Genomic DNA, 21,190 nt, shown 5'->3' on the forward strand with positions numbered 1-21,190 from the left:
CCCTCAAAGTTAATAATGGCCCATACGTGCTGTGGAATCCAAAGCAGCACTTTTGATAGTTTAATTTAGTCTGGCGATATAAGTGTGTACAAGTGGTGTATAGCTAGCGATCCAGTGTCAAATGGATAAATCTGCTTTTGCAGCTCTGGATTTAGAAGCAGAAAGGGTTCAGAAGTTGGCTGCCCGCTATCGGCACGCAACAACCTTGTCAAAGCAGCAGGGGAAGGGAGGTGTCTGCGAACCCAGCTGTGAAGCCGGAAGAAGTGTAGATAAATCTAGAGTGTGTATGTGCGTGTGTTTATGTCTCTGGGTTGTTGCAGTATGATGGTGGTGGATGTTTATTTTTTTTTTTCTTTCCTTATTTTCTTTTTGTTTTTTTAAGCCTGAGCTTCAAGTTAAAAAGACATTTCTCGATCACCTATTAATTTAACCTGTTGCATTTATATTTTACATGTGAAATAATGTCTTCTTGTTTTGCTGACATCCGAAGTGGGTCAGTTGAGTATCAGCAAACACAAAAGTAAGCTAGCTCTGGCTTAAAAATGTCAGATCTTTGGTTATTGATTTTGGTCAGTTTGGGCTCATAATGGACTCTGAAGCTGACTATACCACATTTGTTGTAACCTTAAATGGGAAGGGGGGTTGGTCTGTATCCTTAACCCAATTATAGGGGGACAATGTTACCACACTGGTGGCAAATTGTTCCCTCTATTTTGTCAGATTTGGAAATTTGTGGAGTGGAACATATATTCAGCTCTACATAAATATTTTTTTGTTTTCTTTTTTATTAAACAAGCATATTAACTTGATAATATTTTAGTTTTAGAAGTCATCCTGAATGTATATTGGACTCATTTTAGCTATGGCTTTGCTATATATATATATATATATAAGAATATGTTGAGATTGTATTATACATTTCCATTGACGTTCTCCTGTAATAATGACACATTATTGATAATTAACTGTAATATTAATATGTATTTAGCCACTATTTGTGTTCATTCATAGTAAGTTTTGTGTTCTGTGTTGCATGGCAAGCTAAAAAAAAGGGAAGAAGAACAAGAAGAAGAAGAAGAACAAGAAGAAGAACAAGAAGAACAAGAAGAAGAAGAAGAAGAAGAAGAAGAAGAAGAAAAAAGGCCAATAATGGAGGACGCCCCGCCTTCGTCCGTGGGGTTACCATGGCAAACGGCGTCGACGTCACAATGGAAGAACGCCGTCTATAAGTACAGGAGGTTCTGCCGCGGCGGCTCGAGAGCTCGGATGTGTGCTCAGGAGGAGTGACACGTGCTGAAGAAGAAGAAGAAGAAGAAAAAAAAAGAAAAAGAAAAAAAAAAACCAAAAACAAAACAAAGAAACAAACAAAAAGAAAACAAATAAAATTACAATAAATAAAATAATAACGCGCACATCCGGGAGTTTAATTTTTAGTTTTTTATTGTAAATATTTTTAAGAAGGAGTTTTGTTTTCTAATTTTACTTGAACTGGGAAGAATTTAACCCACTTCTTGGCAACCATGGGAAGAGGAGTGAGTATAACTCTTTCTTTGTCTTCATAACGGTTTTTATTGCTCATATCCAGGTCAGTTAAGGTGTGTGATGGACTTAAAACTTCGCCATTCAAACAAGTGGCTCGCTAAATCGATGTCGACACTGCCGCTGAGTTGGACCGGGAGATGAACGCTCACATGAGTTTGAGATAAGCCACATTTCTCTCAAGATGCGTGTTGCCTGTCAGCACTTTGAGTCACTTCCGTGTTTCAGCCCCAACGGCAAAAAAGACCCCCTTTTTAGCACTTTTAAGGCTGTCAAAGGAGAAAATGACTGCTCAGAAGTTTGTTTCCGTCGCTCAAAATGATGCTTCTAACAGTTCAATGACCGGTTACATAACGGGATGTTCTCAAACGCCTGTGCTGTCAAAGTTTTTACAACGTTAGCTGCGACGTTACAGCTGTGGAAGTGAACCCCATTTAACTGAGAAAATAACGGTGCACAAAGCAGTAGAAAACGACTTTATTCTCGATGCCCTATCTAGAAAACCAGAAGTAATGCTACTAGTGAAGCGATTTCTCCTTGTAGGAAGAAATATTTGCTTCTTTGGCTGTTTTTGTCACATTTGTGCTATTTCGGTTTGTTTGTTATGGGAGTACTGGTTCAGCGGTGGGAGGAATGTGTTCACAGTCCAACCCCATGTTCTCTGCTGGGAGATTTGGAGCCCTGTGACACATTATTTTAAAATTATCTAAGGTCAGATCCACCTTCCTTCTAGGGACAATTTCTAAGACTGGTTGCTTTTCAGGGTGACAGTTGTGAGAATATTGTAATTAAAGTGGTGCTAGCTGCAGGAATATGGTGTGAGACACTCATATTTTTTACTCTTTCTGATAAGATTATCCTGTTGTAAAAACATAAATTTAGCCCTTATAGATTTTATAAGGTATAATCAATATTCAAAGTTGTTTCCAGGGTTAGGTTTTATTGAGAAGTCTTCAGCTTCGGAAGTTTATTTCTATTTATTGAATGTAATTGTTTCAGCTGTCTGTATAATGTCACAAGTCATCTTACCAAATCAAAATCCAACTTGCTATTTAAGTGTTGTTGTTCTGTCTCTTCAGCTGTTATTTTCCATGAACTTAAACTACATGGGTTGAAATTGAACCGCACTGTATAAAATGCCAGTACTCGCCACACCCTGCCATTCTGCGCAATAGAAACACTCATTATAAATTCAGCCAGAGAGGGATGGAGAGGTGGATGAAGATGGAGAAAGATGGAGGGAGAGATCTGGCGGGAGATGAGCGGTTGAATGACTCCGTCAGGCTCTTCCTTCATCTCTTCACTGTTCCCATTTACAATTCTGCAAATCTTTGCTCACTGGCTTTCAGCTTCTTGGCTGCTGCTTTTTTTTTTTTTTTTTAACTTCCTCCCATATGTGATGAGAGCCATGCCCTGCCCCCATCCATCCTCCCTCCTCTTCCCCACTGCGTCTCCCCTCCTTCATCCCCCACCCCCACCTCCAGTCCCCCTCTCCTCCCAGTACTTTCAGTGCTGGCACAGACAAATGTGGAAGAGGTAATCGCCACTACAGAGCCTTCCTGGTGTGAGGAAGAGAGGTAAAGGGGGGCAGTGAGGAAGGATGAGAACTTGTTTAGCTGTAATGGAGAATACTAGGGGCAGTGAAAGGGAGCACAGGTATGAGAAGAGTCCGGCTGTGAAGATTATTTTTTATGTTTTGGACATGCATCTCCATCTCATTTGAAATATGAGATTACCCCGTTGGTGCCCTTTTCAAGCTTTTTTCATCACATCCACAGTGTGATAAACAGACAAAAGCAAGTGAGCTGTGATGAGCGAGAGGCAGGGGGGGGTTGAATGCTTCGGAGAGGGGAGGTGTGAAGAGTAGGGGGGGCATGAGCCGAGAGGCACCAGTTACCGCATTGCCACTGTTGAACAACTTGGCTGCCAAAACGAAGGAGAGGAAAAAGGGGGCAGACATGTCTGCGCAGTGCCAGTTGTCAGTTGAATGAGTTGATGGGTCGTCTTTTTCTGCTCTTAAAAAAAAAGGATCCATGTGGAAAGCCGATATGATTTAAAGCACGGAAACAAATGAGGGCAGGGTAACACTAGCTGCAGCCTTGGTACTCACTTGTTTAACAAAGCAGTCATGCAGGGCAGGGGCTTTCAGGGAAGTGTTGGGGCGAATCCAGCTGAATATTTCATCATCTCACCTGACACAACCTTTAATGTGTCTTCTGTCTGACTTAAAATCTTAAAAAGCATCCTAAAATAGTCTCTTTTCCAGTATACTTTGGTGATGTTTGTGGGGAAAAATATAGCATACCTCTGCTCTATTTCTGAGGAATTGTAACAGCAACTTCTCATAGGGATAAAGGATGTACGGATAAGTGAGGATGGAAACTCCAACATAGTATTTTACACACAAGATGGATCACATGAGCCATCAGCTGTTCCCATTTCTCAACGATAAACAAGGTCAATACCATAGAAGTTGAATATAGTTGACCCAATAACAAAGGTTAATGTTATAAGTAATCATAAAAGGAACTCTCAATCAAAAATGTGTTTAAGATGAAAGCATCTGCGGCCTACTTTTCTCCCTATTCTTTGCGCTATGACCTGACAAAGCATTTGAGCCCCTGGTCACCTTTAATCTCATCCAGAGGGGTACCAGACTACACCTTCACATCCATTCCTTACAGTCTGTTTCCCTCTTGTTCTCTTGGTACCTGTTTTCCTTCCCTGTGTCCCCTTCCCTTTCTGAGGGTTTAACATTCTTTCCGCTTGGCAGTCAGTGTGTATTAGCGGGGGCTTTTGTCACACACTGCCCCTTGTTTGTTTCGGAACACCGTGTACTCCCTCTTTCCTTTTTTTTTTTCCGGTCTGCAGTTCCCACTGCCTGGTTCTTGTACCGTCTTTCATCTATCTATTTGCTGTATCTTCCGCTGTCTTTCCCTCTCTTCTCATTTCCAGCTCTCTCTCATTGTTTTTTTCTTTCATATGCCAGCTTTGAGCCTTTGCCTCTGTTTAGCCGGGCAGCCCGAGCGGCATTCTTTGTTTTCTATTGCAGCTCTCTGAGCTTCCCTCACAAGCTTGTTGCTCAGCAAAATGTGGAGCACTCACATTAAAAATAACAGAACCCCAGAGCACAGTCTGCTGCACCAAGATGTATGAAATTTTCCATAACCAGCACCAAGACGAGCTCCAGTACATGTCCAAGTCCTGTAGCCTGAGTCATTAGGTCATATTTCTCGTGTGATGGTAGAAACATGAAAGCACAGGAAGTTGAATATTTGAGGGAAACGTGTGTGAAGTTTCAGCTTTTTCTCCTCTAGAGGAAATGATGCAACATGCAGCTATGATGTCTCAGGCTTGATTCTGTCAAGGAAGTTATGCTATAATTATCAGTACAGGCTTATGTGCTTTAATTTTGGGTATTCATGTCCAGATTGGAAGAAGGATTTAGGAATTACAGCTTTTAAACATGTAGGAAATGCTCCTTTAGGGCTTAAATTTAATTAGGCAGATCAAGATCAAGAAGTAAATCTTCCCATCAACACTTTCCAACTTCTTTTGGACTATCTTTGTGGTATTCCTAGATCAGATTGGGTATGTAATCGCTTGAGTAAATTCTTGGTGTACATTATGGGCATGCCTGGAGAACATCCAAAGGAAGGTGCACAGATGGCATCCTAATCAGATGCCCTAACCAAATCAATTGACTCATTAAATCGGCAGACATCCTTCCCTGTCGGTTTCTGTGTCGGTCATTGAGTTGTATAGTAATGAGCATTAAGAGGAAACAACGTAAATTTCTTCCAAGTCTGAAGATTTTTTCCTTTGATTCCCACATGTTCTCACCTCATCTCACAAATTGTTGTAAAAGTAAATAACTCTGTATTGTGCATCACCTTGGCGGGAAAAGAATCCCTCAACAAGTTTCCAACAAGGAAAACATTGAATCATTCATTCACTTTTGTTCCGTTTGGAAAAAGCTGGAAGTTGCAGAGGACGTGAAAAGAGTGTTAAACACCACCCTGAGTGAATTAACACACTTTCTTTTCAGTGTTTGGACAGAGAAAAGGGTAGTTGGAGGAAATTGGAGAGTAAAGGAGGGGTAGAGGTGGGAGAAGAAAGGGTAACGTGGGGAGAAAGAAGGGAAGAAGACACGTGACTGTCCATTCACATATCTGGAGAGGTGTGGCAATAGTCGCTGGTAGCAACCGGGCAAAGTACCAGGAGTTTGTGTGGACATAGTTGAATGAGTAGCTTGTGTTTCTGGCAAAAGACCCTGGAACCGGGAAGGATAGCTCACAGGAATTCTGCCTGTAAAATAGTGCAAGCTTTAAAAAGGGGTCTAGATTTATTCATTTCTTTAAAACTCTTTTTACCCCTCTGTTCAGAAGTAAACTTGACGTCACTCAGTTTTTAATCTCCACTAAGAATATCATGGGACTCATAAAGCCTGGACCTTAGTAGAGAGTTTCTGGACAGTGTAGCTGTTTTTGCAGACAAACGCACGTAAACAAAGGAATGATTGGCTCTCAGTTCGTTATGAAATTTACGCAAATCTCCATAAAAGCCGAAGAAAAAAGGAGCGTTGGTTACTGCTGCATGCACTGGCCCACATGCCTGTGGTCTTAACAGTCACATGAAACCATCTCTGAGCCTTTTGTTTGTGTGTGAATGCAGAATCTGTGGAAATCAAGGAGTCATTGTTTGGTATACAGTATGCTTCATCAGCACCACTTTTTTCAAGACACGTGATTCATAAAATTCTTCCAAGTTCAGCTGCATCTTAAGTGTTTGTCGTCTGTCGGTTCAGTTTTGTGGCATCTTAACATCCTCAAAGCTGCCAGGAAGATAACGTCAACTTTGAATGTTGCTCTTCAAGATGAAGGTTCACTTGGTTGTCTCCTGTAGGAGACGCTATGTCCTTCGTTTGAACAGAACTGCTGCATCAAAAAGACATTTTCAATACACTGCAGTAACAAAGAAATAGGGCACATGTCAAAAAGGATGTTGTAAACCTCTGTGATGGCGTTTGTCAAGAGGCACAGACAAATATATCTAAACTTTATTAGCACGTGTCGGGCACAACAAGTCAAGGCTGTTATCTAAAGGCTGATAAGTGTGACACCAAGAAGTGGGCTGGTTATGAAAGAAAGTGATACCACTTCTTCACAAGGTACTCTCCCTTAAACTTTCCACACAAATGGTGTTAAGTCAGTTCTTTTATTTGTTCCCCTGAAGGTGGTTTGATTGTAAAAGATGTAGATTATAGACTGTTCAGTAACCTGATTGATCAGTTTGCTCCTCCTCTTGAAGGAAAAAGAGAAATTCCAGAGCAGACTTGAGAGCTGTACAGCAGCTTTGGGTTGATGGTTTCTTTTCAGATGTAAATGGTGGCTGAATATGGGAGCAGATCTCTGGTGCTTTTTCATTTTCTGAGGGTGTTGTGAGGGAGGATGTGCTCTGTGATGGGATAACATTTCTGCAACACTGTGCACTGAAATATGCAGGTTTCAGACAATTAAACACCTTCTAAGTGTGCTCTTGTAGTTTCTCTTGTGGTAAAAATTTAATAATTGTATATAATAATTAGGTAAATGTTCTTAATTGATCCATTAGTAATTGGTCTTCTTTTTTTAATTACAATAAAAGTAAAATGTATTTATAAGAGAAACTTAAATATCCACTTTCAAGATGTAGGAATTGGATAATTTGGTCTTTTTTGTCTTAAAATGTATCAATCTGTGTTTTAAAGGGACCATTACCATTAAAATGGACAGATTTGCATTGAAGCATTCATCAAGTGGTAACAGATAAAACACAGCTGTTTTCTTACTGGTAAATTTTAATAATAAATGCAGTGGTAATGACGAAAATGTTACGCATATCACTGGATTTAACATCTGTCTACTGTAGTTTGGTTAATGCTTTAAAATAACATTAATCTGTCGTGGAAGTGCATCTGCATTCCAGCTTTGTTCCTCCCCATTACTGTTTGTGACTTATTTGCTTGAGGCCAGATGGCCCCTGGGGGCCCTCAGGGGTTGAGAGGCAAAGATCAGGCCTCAGTGATCCAGAACCAAAATGAGTGTTTTCCCAGCTTAGCCAACCAGGGGGCTCAAGCAACAATAACATGTGCAGTGATCACACACTCTGCTCTGGGAAACTTTGGGAGCTAAAGCGGCAAAGCAACAATATTATTTAGCATATTTCCATGACTGGGGACTGCGTGCAACAGGATGTCCATATTTGGTCATTTTGTATCAAAAATATGGCTGCAGCAGCACACTGTAGTGTTGCATACAGTCTCATTAGTAGTCACGTGGCATCTCGGTGGCCTCCCCTTCTCCCTGCTAACATGCTAACACCCCTGATCCTTGTAGAGCGTTGAATTATTGATGAACCTTAACTGCTTATCGATGTTTGCTTCCAGTGTTGTGATTTCATGTTGCCATGTAGGAAACACATATGACTTATGCTATTTACCCTACACATTCTGTATGTCGGTGCATCATTCCATGTTGCACTCCTATAAAGTTCAGACCACATGAATCTCGGTCCAAATCTTGAACCAAAAACCAACATTTAGCCGACTTCAAGCACCTTTTGGGCATTTCACGTAAACTTCTTTCCTCACTATCACACCTACTCTCCGTCATGCTGTCTGGCACACCTTTCTGGCTTAAAGCCATCCAGAGGACACCATCTTTGTCTGTGTCTTTGTTGCTCTGTCAGCTATAGTGACCACTGATAATGAGAGGGGACGTCTGTGGAGAGGACAGCAGGGAGATATGGCTGGAGAAGAGGCCGACTGTCACTGTGTGTCACGGCGAAAGAGCTGATGGCCTGATAGGGGATGTCAAGTGAGAGACGAGGCACACTGACTAACCTGAAGTGTGTGGGGGCGTTTTTTTTTTTTTCTTTTTTTAGGAAACTGTTTTAGTACTCAAATCATTATAAGGATAGTTTACTTAAAATCTTTCTTGCCTGCAGTGGGAGCATTTGTGCCACAGTTTGAGTTAAAATCAACAAAATGTCCCCAAGTGTGATTACCAGTGGTTCATTGTTCCACTCTTGAATTTGGCCCACGGTCAAGGTTATGTTTAGAAAAGCTGTTGAGTGCGTGTTCAGACTTTAGACATTGATGTTCTTTATTTCAAAAGGGCTGTTTGCTTCAGCATAATCTGTCAGGCGCAAAGGAAACCTTATCTACAAACTAACTGAAATTGACATAATGGATGCTCCACCCTCAGTTCATTATGAATCAAACAGTTAAACTGTGTGTTGAATGAACTTTTTAAACCTTAAAAGTGCAGATAAAAAATACACGTCATGAGTTTCACTTCACTGTCAGCTAATGAAACACAAAGTCAGTCTGAAACAGCTGCTTATCTAACAGAAAACGATTTCAAATTATGGATTATGTGGCAAGATTTTTGTAGATCTTTCTCTGTTTTTTTGCATTAGCTGCAGTTTTCTGTTTAGAATGGTCTGTTTTCACTCTTTTTCTAGGTTCAATGACCCACAAGAGGTCCTTAAAATATGCAGGATAACAAAATGTCCTTTGGCACTTTGAGTCAATAAGTATGTAAACATCACACACACACATCAGCAGCAGGGAACTTAATACTTGTGTTTGGACTCTTTTATTACCACACAGAAATGTTTAAGTTTTTATCTCAGAGCCAGAAATATTTGAACTATTCCTGTCAGTATCCTGTGTTGCAGAAGTTGGGTTTCCAAGTCTTTTTAATGCTCATTTTTAAGTTAATGTTTGATAGCAAATGAGCTTGATTTGCACTCGTATCCACAATTATACTGTACATTATGTCAGAAAACCTTATGAGCTGCCTGTACAAAGCTACAATAGTGCCAGAAATTATCTAAAATGTGAAAATTGGCAAACCAGCTCATTGCCTGTAACTAAAACCAGCTAAACTTGATATGAAGTGCACATCTGATGCTTTAGATTGTACCGTTTAAAGAACTTGTACTCTGACTGTCTGCATTTTATCCCACTTGGCCTCCTTTCAGGTGAAGGCAGCGTTGCATTGCTGATCATCCAACATCCTAATAACAGAGATTGACTTCCTCATTTTAGTCCTTTCTGCTTTGTCGTGTTTTTAGGAAGGACGAGAGCAGTATGAGCTGGCTGCAACCTCAGAGCAGGGCGGCAAGAAGAAGGGGAAGGGGAAGAAAAAAGAGAAGGATATGGATGAACTGAAGAAGGAAGTGGATATGGTGAGTTTCTCTTTTGACTTTTGTTTACTACTCTCCTGAAGACTTTTTCCTCTAATTCTTCACTCTCCGTCCTTCAGGATGAGTATTCCACCCTTTATGTTTTGGTTTTTAGTAACTATTGTCTCCTCATGGGTACTGTAAATTCATTGTTTCTCTGTAGTTATCTACCTTCATTGTGTGAGTTTTCCTCCTCCTGTTGCTGCCTACTTGCCTTATTTCCTCTCCTCTTCTTCATTTCATGCTTTATTTTAACATCTTTGTCATATTTCCTCCTACATATTCCCATCTCATCCCTACCTTCTTTCTCTCACCACCTTTCTACTTCCCTCCTCCCCCCAGCATCCCATTCATTCAGTCCCCTTACACTGTGGATGTTTCTGTAATTGTTGTAGCTCCTGCTTTACGTCAGGTAGTTACTGGAAGTTAAAAGGTCAGCACACAATGGACTGTAAATGTATCTGGCTTTTGTCATATTGAACCCACACATGTGTGTAACTTGATCTTTGGACTGATGCCAGCTTGCCTCTGTGTTTTTGTAGGATGATCACAAACTGACGCTGGATGAGCTCAATCGCAAATATGGAACAGACCTCAGCAATGTGAGTGAGAGAAACAATAAAATCTTATAAAACTACAAAACACAACAATGCTTTTGCCACTCTGCTGATTCCATGATGCAGACATGTATGCAGACATGAGTGGAAAACAGCATTTTGAGGAGAAACATTGCAGAAAACTGACATATCCACACATCTGTACTCTACTGCAGATTAATTACAAGCCTATGCATGCTCAAACTACAGCGCAGTATCAATAAAACCACACGTGGGTGTGCAGAATCCCAACCAGATTGCAGACATGGATGCAGGAACCATATATCCAGCCTAACTCTGCCAACCATTTACTTGCACTGAAACTATGACTAGCATGACATGTTCTGCGCTACTCTTTAATCTCTTTGCCAACAGCTGGGTAAAAAGTTGAATTTATATTGATGTTAATTGCTGAAACCTTACTACACAAATTAAATAGATTTCCACTCTTTACCTTAAAATAATGAACTGTCTCAGTAATGGGAAGTTTAGATAATTTATGGCTGATTACGCTGCTTAGTGTTTCATAGAAAAGAATATCTCACATACACTGCCACCCATTCAATCACATGCTCCAAGGAGCCCACCATCCCTGTAAATGTGCTCCTGGTCATGCAGGAGAGATCAAGGAGAATCGTTAATCAGTGCTTCTAATTAGGGTCTCCGAGCTCTGCATGTGCATGCAAGCATGCAACATGAATAATTTATTCGCCGCAGAAGCCCCTCTGCCCTGATTTCATAAGATTTTGTTTGCTTTCTCCTGTTCCTCTTCTTCCTGTTTGCTGAAGAAAAAGGCAGAGTTTCTGTTGATGACTTGAGTAAATGCTGCAAAGTTTGTGTGTGTCAGTGCAGATTAAACTCTTATTTTAGTTTAGTTTTTTTAGTTTTATTTTTTTAATCAAATATGTTTTGTTTTTCTCTTCATGTTAGGGTTTGACTAGCGCAAAAGCTGCTGAGATTCTGGCCCGCGATGGGCCCAATGCTCTTACTCCTCCTCCAACCACCCCTGAGTGGGTCAAATTCTGCAAACAGGTAACATCAGCTGTTAATGGCGTTTGATGACTTAAGCCTTAAACCCTTCATTAAACTGAGACTATTTTAAGTCATTGAAGAGATTGCCTTCCTTTTTCCTTTAGATGTTTGGTGGTTTCTCCATGTTGCTGTGGACTGGTGCCATCCTCTGTTTCCTGGCGTATGGTATTCAGGCTGCAATGGAGGATGAGCCGGCAAATGATAATGTATGTCCTGTCATGATGACACTGAATAGAAAACTAAAGTCATTCCTTGTGGAAATCCTAATGTACCTCTTTGGTCTTTACAGTTGTACCTAGGTGTTGTGCTCTCTGCTGTTGTCATCATCACTGGTTGCTTCTCCTACTATCAAGAGGCCAAGAGCTCCAAAATCATGGATTCTTTCAAGAACCTGGTCCCACAGGTGCCCCTCAGTTCCTTTACTTCATGTTCAGCCATTTGCACCTAAAAGAAAATGAAATAAAATCAGAAAAAAACCTGTTTGGAGCATGAGATAACATGACATTGCAACCAGAATTGTTACTGCGTCAGTTACTGTGTTAATTCAAGGTCTTACCCTTTCTGATGTTCTAAAACAATTAAGTGCTCTTGACATCTGAATCCCATTAGCCCTGCTGTATAATTTGGATCCTTACAATGAAACTCATTTTCATATTTCAACAAGACAGAGGGGGGTGGGAAGCACAAGTGGCTTTATGAGAAGCATGTGAAAGAGCAAGCTGCTGCTGAAATGGACGCTCTCTCTCCTTTTGTCTCACATAAGTGTCTGTCACGTCTCGTCTCGTAGCAAGCCCTGGTTGTCCGCGATGGTGAGAAGAAGAGCATTAACGCAGAGGAGGTGGTGGTTGGTGATTTAGTGGAGGTGAAAGGTGGTGACAGGATTCCCGCTGATCTGAGAATTATCTCTGCCCATGGCTGCAAGGTAGGCGATCCCGAGAAGTCATTCTGTCCTGAAAACCTTAAAGGGAGTGACTTGAATTTGAATTTTAATCTGCTGGCGTGCTTTTGTCTGAACTTGGAAGATTGTAAAAGCTCTCTCTTTCTATAAACTAAGCTAACTCTTGTTTTTAAATGTAAATTTGAACAATTACAAGCATTTTTGGGGGTGTTTTTATATGATCAGACTGCTATGTGACTGAGGTAGAGCTTGCAACACCAAATTACCCTCTCAGACTTTGTCTTTGAAGTTGCCTCAAACTGTGTCCAGCAGCAGTCTTATTATGGGGACAAGCCTGTGACCCATTTACGGTCCTGAAATAAAGTCAAGTTGCATTTAAACTAAATCACACCCCAGGCTTCTACATCGTCTCCGTCATCTGCCTCTGCTTTATTTTGTTGCATGGTTATGTAAGTTAAGCTAAAAACAGCAGGAGAAAGTTGGTCTCTGTGTCTGAAGGGAACATTTTAGCAGTGATTTGGTCCAGTTTAATATGTTTTTCTTAAACCAGATGGAGCCATGTTTTTTTTTTCCATCAATCACAGTGGTTGTCTGATTTCTCAGGTGGATAATTCCTCCCTAACCGGTGAATCAGAGCCTCAGACTCGTACTCCCGACTTCTCCAATGAGAACCCACTGGAAACCAGGAACATTGCTTTCTTTTCCACAAACTGTGTTGAAGGTATGATGACAGAAAACATTTAAGCCTTTCAGAATCAGAGCAGCATGTCATCTTTGGCCTTAAAAGAACCAAAATCTAATCCTTTCTTTAGGAACTGCCCGTGGTATTGTGATCAGCACCGGAGACCGCACCGTAATGGGTCGTATTGCTACTCTAGCATCTGGGCTTGAAGTTGGACGCACCCCCATCTCCATCGAAATCGAACACTTCATCCACATCATCACTGGCGTGGCAGTCTTCCTCGGTGTGTCCTTTTTCGTTCTGTCCCTCATTCTTGGATACAGCTGGCTGGAAGCCGTCATCTTCCTCATCGGTATCATTGTCGCCAACGTGCCAGAAGGTCTCCTGGCCACTGTCACTGTGAGTCTGAGCGTTCATGTCTATTAAAGCTTCCAAAGATGCCCCAGCTGTTAGCTGACTGGAGTAACTCCCTCTCCAGGTGTGTCTGACCCTGACTGCCAAGCGTATGGCCAAGAAGAACTGCCTGGTGAAGAACTTGGAAGCTGTCGAGACCCTGGGCTCAACCTCCACCATCTGTTCAGACAAAACTGGCACTCTTACCCAGAATAGGATGACTGTGGCCCACATGTGGTTTGACAACCAGATCCATGAAGCTGATACAACAGAGAACCAGAGCGGCACCTCCTTCGACAGGAGCTCGGCCACCTGGGCCGCTCTGGCCAGAATCGCTGGACTCTGCAACCGTGCCGTCTTCTTGGCTGAGCAGGCCAATGTTCCCATCCTGAAGGTAGGCTTTTTAAACCTCCTTTTCCCAACAACAACTGCTTCTCTTTCTCTCATCCTCTGATTAAACTGTCAAAATTGAGCTTTCCAAGACGACATTAGTCAGAGTTCAAGAACCTTTTGTAATTTTATTCAATAAATGATTAGCTGTTAAACCTTAAAACAGATGTGCACCATTTCTCATCCTTCCAACAAGAAAGGCTTTCTCTGTTATTCAGTGGCATTAGTTTGTGTACTCGTAATACGACCTTAAGTTCAAAGTCCTATTTTATTTACTCTCTTCCCAATTTGATGGTCCTTTTACTAACATGTAGAAAAATACAGTAAAACTAAAGTTTGCCAACCCTTTATGTTTGTTCTTATGTTGGCTTCAGTCTACCCTGAAACAACACTATTACCTCAGGTGTCTTTCATAAATGCTGTTTATTCAAAGCTATTATAAGAAGGAATTATAAACTAAACGATACTACAGCTGTTGTGCAAGTTGTTCATACCTTTTGAGTCTAAATTGAAAAAAGTAAAGAAAGGGTTAAACGTGAAGAGAGCCTAAGCCTTTTTAATAAACATGAGTTCTTACATCAGATGTTTTAACTATAATATGAAGAAGAATTTGAGATTTTTCATAACAGAAATCAAACAAACAGAAAATTGAGTTTGACTTCCACTGCAGTGTTTACCTCTCAGACTAACAGTCTTGTTTTCCAGCTTATGTTACACTCCCTTGAGTGTACACACTCTCTTGCGGTAACTATACAACTGCTTTGAACCCCTCCCCCGCTTGCTCTCCATTACAGATGTATGTTTCTCCCTCAGCTCTGAGACTGTCCCCTGAGTCTGGCCTCTGGTTTCTGCCCTGTTTTTGTACACCGTTAACGAACATGTTTGTGTGTGTGAGACTGTTGGTGTGTGTCACCTGCAAACGTGTGGCAGACTTTATAGTCACAGTTTATTTCTCTGTCACTGTTACAAGAGTGTGGGAAGGGTAAACACGGGGATTTTAATCAAGGTCAGTTAACGGAAATGAGGTTTTTCTCCGCTTTGGGAAATACAAAAATGTACGTTGATTTTAAAGGCCACTGCAACGAACTCGGCTGGACTGAGTAACCAAATCATTGAGTATTTATATTGTTTTGGTTTACAAATTCAAAGTGGATATTATAATATTTCACTAGACCAGTGGAGGGACTATTGTAGCCATGGTTGAGGCCATCCACTTGTTATCTTCCTCAGAGAGATGTGGCCGGTGACGCCTCAGAGTCTGCTCTGCTTAAGTGTATTGAGCTTTGCTGTGGATCAGTCCAGGAAATGAGAGGGAAAACCCCTAAGATTGCTGAGATCCCCTTCAACTCCACCAACAAGTACCAGGTATTAAAACTCTCATTCATCACTCATTAAGTTGTTTTCAGAGACAACTACCAACATGTTTGTTCCCAAATGTTCTGGTCAGAAGAACGCTAAATGTCGGCTTATTTGATATGTTGAGAGTAAATAAAAAAAAGATTTTTTTTTTTGCTCTTATTTATTCCATTCTGCTAGATAAATAAAACTTTAGCCTTTTCAAAACACTGAAGAGTTTTGTAAAATTGTTTGAATAACCTTTGTGTATTTTCCAATATTATGTCCTCAGCTTTCCATTCACAAGAATTCTGAGTCTGATGATGAATCCAAGCACCTGCTGGTGATGAAAGGAGCCCCAGAGAGGATTTTGGACCGCTGCGCCACCATCATGATGCAGGGAAAAGAGCAGCTTCTGGACGACGAGATGAAAGATGCTTTCCAGAACGCCTACCTAGAACTGGGAGGTCTCGGAGAGAGAGTGCTAGGTAAGAATGGGGAATTAAATTTTTTTTTTTTTATTCATAAACTGAGCTGAAGCTCAACCACACTGTTCCCTATCCAGGTTTCTGCCATTTCAACCTGCCTGATGATCAGTTCCCAGAAGGCTTTGCTTTTGACACTGATGAGGTGAACTTCCCCACTGAGAACCTGTGCTTCATCGGCCTCATGTCCATGATCGACCCTCCTCGTGCTGCAGTACCCGATGCTGTGGGCAAATGCAGGAGTGCTGGAATCAAGGTAAGTTGTGTGTTTTCTCTGTATCCCAAAAAAAAACCCTGAAATGTGCATTTTTACAAACCTCATTATTTACAAATCTCTTTTCTCCTAGGTTATCATGGTGACAGGTGATCATCCAATCACAGCTAAGGCCATTGCTAAGGGTGTGGGTATCATCTCTGAAGGCAACGAGACTGTTGAAGACATCGCTGCACGTTTGAATATTCCAATCAATGAAGTAAATCCAAGGTAATGACTTTGCAGGCCCCGCTTTGTTCCAGTTCATCTAATGCATAGTGTATAAATCTCTCTTTAATAATAATTTAAGTTAGGTTTGCAGATGGCTTTGCATGAGTTAAAACGATCATAACATTGATTTCCTGCAGAGATGCCAAAGCCTGTGTCGTGCACGGCGGCAACCTGAAGGATCTGACCCCAGAGCAGCTCGATGACATCTTAAAGTATCACACTGAGATTGTGTTTGCCCGAACCTCCCCGCAGCAGAAACTGATCATCGTGGAGGGCTGCCAGAGACAAGTAAATTCAAAGCCAATGTGGAAATGTGCATTATTGTGTGTTTATGCTACTGCTTTGAATGGTTTGTCAAAGGATGTGTTTGCAGCTTATTGTTTAAAAGTATGAAAGAAAAGCTGGTAATTTAACCCTTTAATGCCTATTTATGATTACTGCTTGGCGGAATAATGAAGCAAAACATTTGTTAAGCTGTAAGCACTCATGAATATTAATTAGTTCATCTGTAAGCAGTAGAAACCCTTTTAATAAGAACTATAGATTTATTTAATTAATGTATTTTAATTATTTTCTTATTAAAACTCTTGGTAAATAAATATAATCTTTTTATCTCAGCTTCTCAACAATTGATTAAAAAAACAAGCCCATTTTATGTTTAATTACAGGTTCATGGTTATATAGAGGGTCTATAGACACTTTATTGTTCAAATTACATCATTTTTTCGCATGCTGTGCATTGCCAAAACATGTTTTGTCCCCCTTTCTTTTTAACAATCTATTTTAGCTCCCATCTGTTTAAATACCCATCCATCCCAAAACCCATCTGCTCTGACTGGTCAGATGATAAATTCTTGTATGGCAGAGTACAACACAGATGCTTATTCTTTGATTAAAGGTTGCAAAACAAACCGTGTGTGATGCAGAGGAGCAAATGAGGCATTCAAGGAAATTTTGACTGTCGTCTTAGGGTTTTGGTAAATTTGCAAGAGGAGCAGAGAAGAGGAAAATCCAAAAAGGATGCCCCTTTAACTTCAATAAAATCTCTTTTTCCTAATCAGATTTATTACAGTTTGTGGCTGCAAGTATCAAAGTCACAAGTAACAGAAGATGTGCTGTCATCTATCACCCTGCTAAAACTCGAAAGTTTCAGATCTAATTGACATAATGTATTCCCATGCATCCCAATTGCTTCCTGGAGGAGTAGTAGGCAGGGGATTATTGATGACCAAGCTCACTTCATCTTATAAGCTCAGTGATTTCAATTCACCTTCTCTCCACATAGGCTGGGCTGAGCTGTTATGCAGGGCGTTAGCTGACTGTTGCATATCAAATGTCTCCATTCACTTCCTATACTGTACTTGTCGAGTTGTTTACTTGATTAGGAGGACAATATACTTTGTCGGAATCCCATATTGTTATCTAGTAATGGGAAGACAAGTACTTTAAAACACCTTTTTTCTTTAAAGAACATCCTTTAAGCTTTGAAGCTTTGAGCCTTGCACCATATATCTCTGTACCCCAAACAGGACGGTTTGTCTCCCAATCCCACCTCCGCTACCTGTTCTCTTTTATCACAGCTGTCAGTGCTGTCAAATAAAGCTGCCGCTTTTAGAAAACTGAGACTTTTCTCACACACAACAGGAAATCAGTGCTGCAGTGTAACTTAAGAAAATGGAAAATGTCACTCAATGGGAATAATTGGTGACTTTTCTTGAACGGTGCAGTAGCAACTGTTAATAAAGTGTTTCCCTCTTCATCTAGACACAGACCTTTACATCAGTTTGACTGCTTGTCTCAGCAAAAAAAAAAATAAGGGAGAATAATGTCTCCAGATTTTACTTGGCTTAACGCTTTACCCTTCCTCTTTCTGCAGGGTGCAATCGTGGCCGTGACAGGTGACGGTGTGAACGACTCTCCTGCTCTAAAGAAAGCCGACATCGGCGTTGCCATGGGTATTGCCGGATCCGATGTCTCCAAGCAGGCTGCTGACATGATCCTGCTGGACGACAACTTTGCCTCCATCGTCACTGGAGTGGAAGAAGGTACCAGACTGTGCCTTATGTGATGCTTGAAACCGGTCTTGACTCGTTTCAAGTTTAATAGAGCAAATAATTGCACAAGTTAGCCGAATGTAAATATGTTTAAGACTTTGCACTTGTTAAGTTGGAGGTTTTTAAATCAATAAAGCCATAAAACTGCTGACTTTGTGCACTTTCTCATCAGGTCGTCTGATCTTTGATAACCTGAAGAAGTCCATCGCCTACACTCTGACTAGTAATATCCCTGAGATCACGCCCTTCCTCTTCTTCATCATTGCCAGCATTCCTCTGCCTCTCGGAACAGTCACCATCCTCTGTATTGACCTGGGAACTGACATGGTGAGACTGTGAGATGTAAAAGTTTCCTATTTGTCAAGTAGTACAGCAGTTAACTGTTCGTGTTTTGTGCAACACATCTAGTTTTAACTTAGTCAGAATTGCCAACATTGTTCCTAAACCTTTTTTTTTTTTAATTCTGCTGTGTCCACCAGGTGCCTGCCATCTCTCTGGCTTATGAAGCAGCTGAGAGCGACATCATGAAGCGACAGCCCCGAAACCCCAAAACAGATAAACTAGTGAACGAGAGGCTCATCAGTATTGCATATGGACAAATCGGTAATTCACACCTAAGATTTTAATGTTCAAATTGAAAGTAGACTCAGAAAGCGTGGAACCTGATGTGGGTTTTCTTAAAAGACAGCTCGTATCTGGGGGGTCCAAGATAACAAGAAGAGTAGCATGGACCATAAATAGACCTGAGCTGATAGAGAACGGGAGTGTTGGCTTGTTGTGTGTTTGAGTGATGATAGAGCGGCGCTGCTGCCCTTTGATGTTTTTCTTCCCCATCTTTGGCGATAAATCCAGGAATAGGTTAGCCCTCTTTGTCTACCATATAAGAGCAGAATGTGAATGGAAAGATGTTGGCTTTTTTTAGTCTAAGGTTTGCACTTGTAGTTTTAGATTCACAAAAGATCTTATATGAAATGGTCATAATCTTGACCAACCAAAATCAATTTTGATTAATGCCAAAAAAGTCTTAACTAATTTATTTATTTACTCACTTTCTCATCCAGCGATGGAAGGTTTTGTCCTGTAATTTCTACAAAAGATTTGCTTTAATCAGATTTCCTGACTTATTCAGGATATTTTCCTCACGTCGGGGATTAATTAAACACATTTGCTCATTCTGTCTGTCTGTGAACATTCATTAAAACGATTATAGAATCAGACTGATGCCCTTTGGTGCTGATTTCTAAACTTAGTACATCATGTGTCGCTCCTGCAGGAATGATCCAGGCGCTGGCAGGCTTCTTCACATACTTTGTGATCTTGGCTGAAAACGGCTTCCTGCCTTCCACCCTGGTTGGAATCAGAGTGGACTGGGATAATAAATATCTTAATGACCTGGAGGACAGTTATGGACAGCAGTGGGTCAGTCACATTTACTGGAGAGGCTCTTTAGTTAAGTTTTGCCATCAACAGAAGGGTTAAACTCCTGTGAAATACTTGTTGTTTGCAGACTTACGAGCAGAGAAAGATTGTGGAGTTCACCTGCCACACAGCATTCTTCGTCAGCATCGTCATTGTGCAGTGGGCTGATCTGATCATCTGCAAGACCAGGAGGAACTCTGTATTCCAGCAGGGCATGAAGTAAATACAATACACAAAAGTTGCTGTGCTGTAGTATCTTCTCCCCATTCTGACCTGCCCATGCTGAACCATGTTTAATGTGAGCTTTTAGCAAGATGAACTTAAAAATCGCTCTAAGGTTCGGCTAAAAAAGTTTGTTGTTAGAACTACAGCTATTATAACTCACACTGATGTATAGCTTCATTGTATTTAGATCTCAGGTTTATTAAACTTTTTTTTTTTTTTTGTTTATTTTAGGAACAAGATTCTGATCTTTGGGTTGTTTGAAGAGACCGCCCTGGCTGCCTTCCTCTCCTACTGCCCAGGCATGGACATCGCTCTCAGAATGTACCCTCTCAAGTGAGTCGATCACCCTGCTCACATCCTCAGTACTCCACCTGTCACATGCTGCTCATCTGGAGAGGCTCTTTATCTCATCCCGTCTCTTCTTGTGTGTTTTCCAGGCCCAACTGGTGGTTCTGCGCCTTCCCATACTCCCTGCTTATCTTTATCTATGATGAAATCCGTAAACTGATCCTCAGACGCAGCCCAGGAGGTGAGTTCGGAATTCATGCTTTTATTGTTCTTTCCCCCTCTCTCTATGACAAGTACATAGTTTTTAAGTCTGGAGGTGGAGAAAATTAAGTTTTCTTCTGTCTTTTTTGCTTTTTAATATATAACAAAATATATCAAGTATACTCAAAGTTGCATCTAAATCTGGTGTCCTTGTGTTTTCTCTTCTTTTTCAGGCTGGGTGGAACGGGAAACTTATTATTAAAGACCCGTCAGTCCAATCAGTTCGCATCTTCTCCTCCACTCCCATCTTTGCATGAATATTGTCTTGCTGCTCGGAATAAAAATTTTAACCTCTGTGAAAATAAATTGGAACGTGTTTTTATATTAGGGAATGCTTGATACTACTATTAGAAAAATACTGAGATGGAACGTGCTGATGATGTTGATAAATGATAATGCTAGTAATGACATGAACACTGAACATTGACATGACTATGCGTGCCTTGTTTATGAAACAGGACCAATTTTATACATGTTTTTAACAGTTATAAACGTTCAATAAAAATGCGCTCGAGTCAGGTCCCACTAATGATTCCTGTCCTCATTTACTGATGTGCGGTTGTCTTAGAATAAAGCTGCCTTTAAAAACCACTGGAATGCAGCTGGGAAAAATATCCAGATGTTTATTTTGCCCACATTTCTTCTGGCATGTAGATTGACCCTAATGAGAGTCGGTGGGGGAGGGAGAATCACTTTAATTATAAACCACATATCTTTCATTACTTAATGGTAAACGTGATAATCCCAAAGCAAAAACAAAAAACAAGCACAACTCATTCATTGTCTGTACCGCTTCAATAAGGGTCGCGGGCGACCAGCATTTTTACCAGGTGATAGGCGGGGTATACCCTGGACAGGTCACCAGTCAGAAAGAAAG

The 21,190-nt window shown here is 40.9% G+C and overlaps 1 protein-coding gene across 1 annotated transcript; it reads left to right on the forward strand.

Moving 5' to 3' along the window:
- The first annotated feature begins 1,270 nt into the window (after window positions 1-1,270).
- On the forward strand, window positions 1,271-20,838 carry LOC121635693 (sodium/potassium-transporting ATPase subunit alpha-1). The gene is made up of 23 exons (XM_041978974.1): window positions 1,271-1,532; window positions 9,661-9,774; window positions 10,314-10,373; window positions 11,298-11,399; window positions 11,504-11,605; window positions 11,689-11,802; window positions 12,187-12,321; window positions 12,901-13,018; window positions 13,110-13,378; window positions 13,458-13,766; window positions 14,993-15,127; window positions 15,390-15,585; window positions 15,663-15,838; window positions 15,930-16,066; window positions 16,204-16,354; window positions 17,943-18,111; window positions 18,293-18,447; window positions 18,600-18,723; window positions 19,394-19,539; window positions 19,628-19,758; window positions 19,996-20,097; window positions 20,202-20,293; window positions 20,487-20,838. The coding sequence occupies exons 1-23, from the start codon at window positions 1,521-1,523 to the stop codon at window positions 20,513-20,515; spliced, it is 3,078 nt and encodes a 1,025-aa protein (XP_041834908.1). The 5' UTR covers window positions 1,271-1,520; the 3' UTR covers window positions 20,516-20,838.
- Window positions 20,839-21,190: the final 352 nt, after the last annotated feature.

The sequence above is a fragment of the Melanotaenia boesemani genome, chromosome 24 (assembly GCF_017639745.1).
Source record: "Melanotaenia boesemani isolate fMelBoe1 chromosome 24, fMelBoe1.pri, whole genome shotgun sequence".
Taxonomy (NCBI): Eukaryota; Metazoa; Chordata; class Actinopteri; order Atheriniformes; family Melanotaeniidae; genus Melanotaenia; species Melanotaenia boesemani.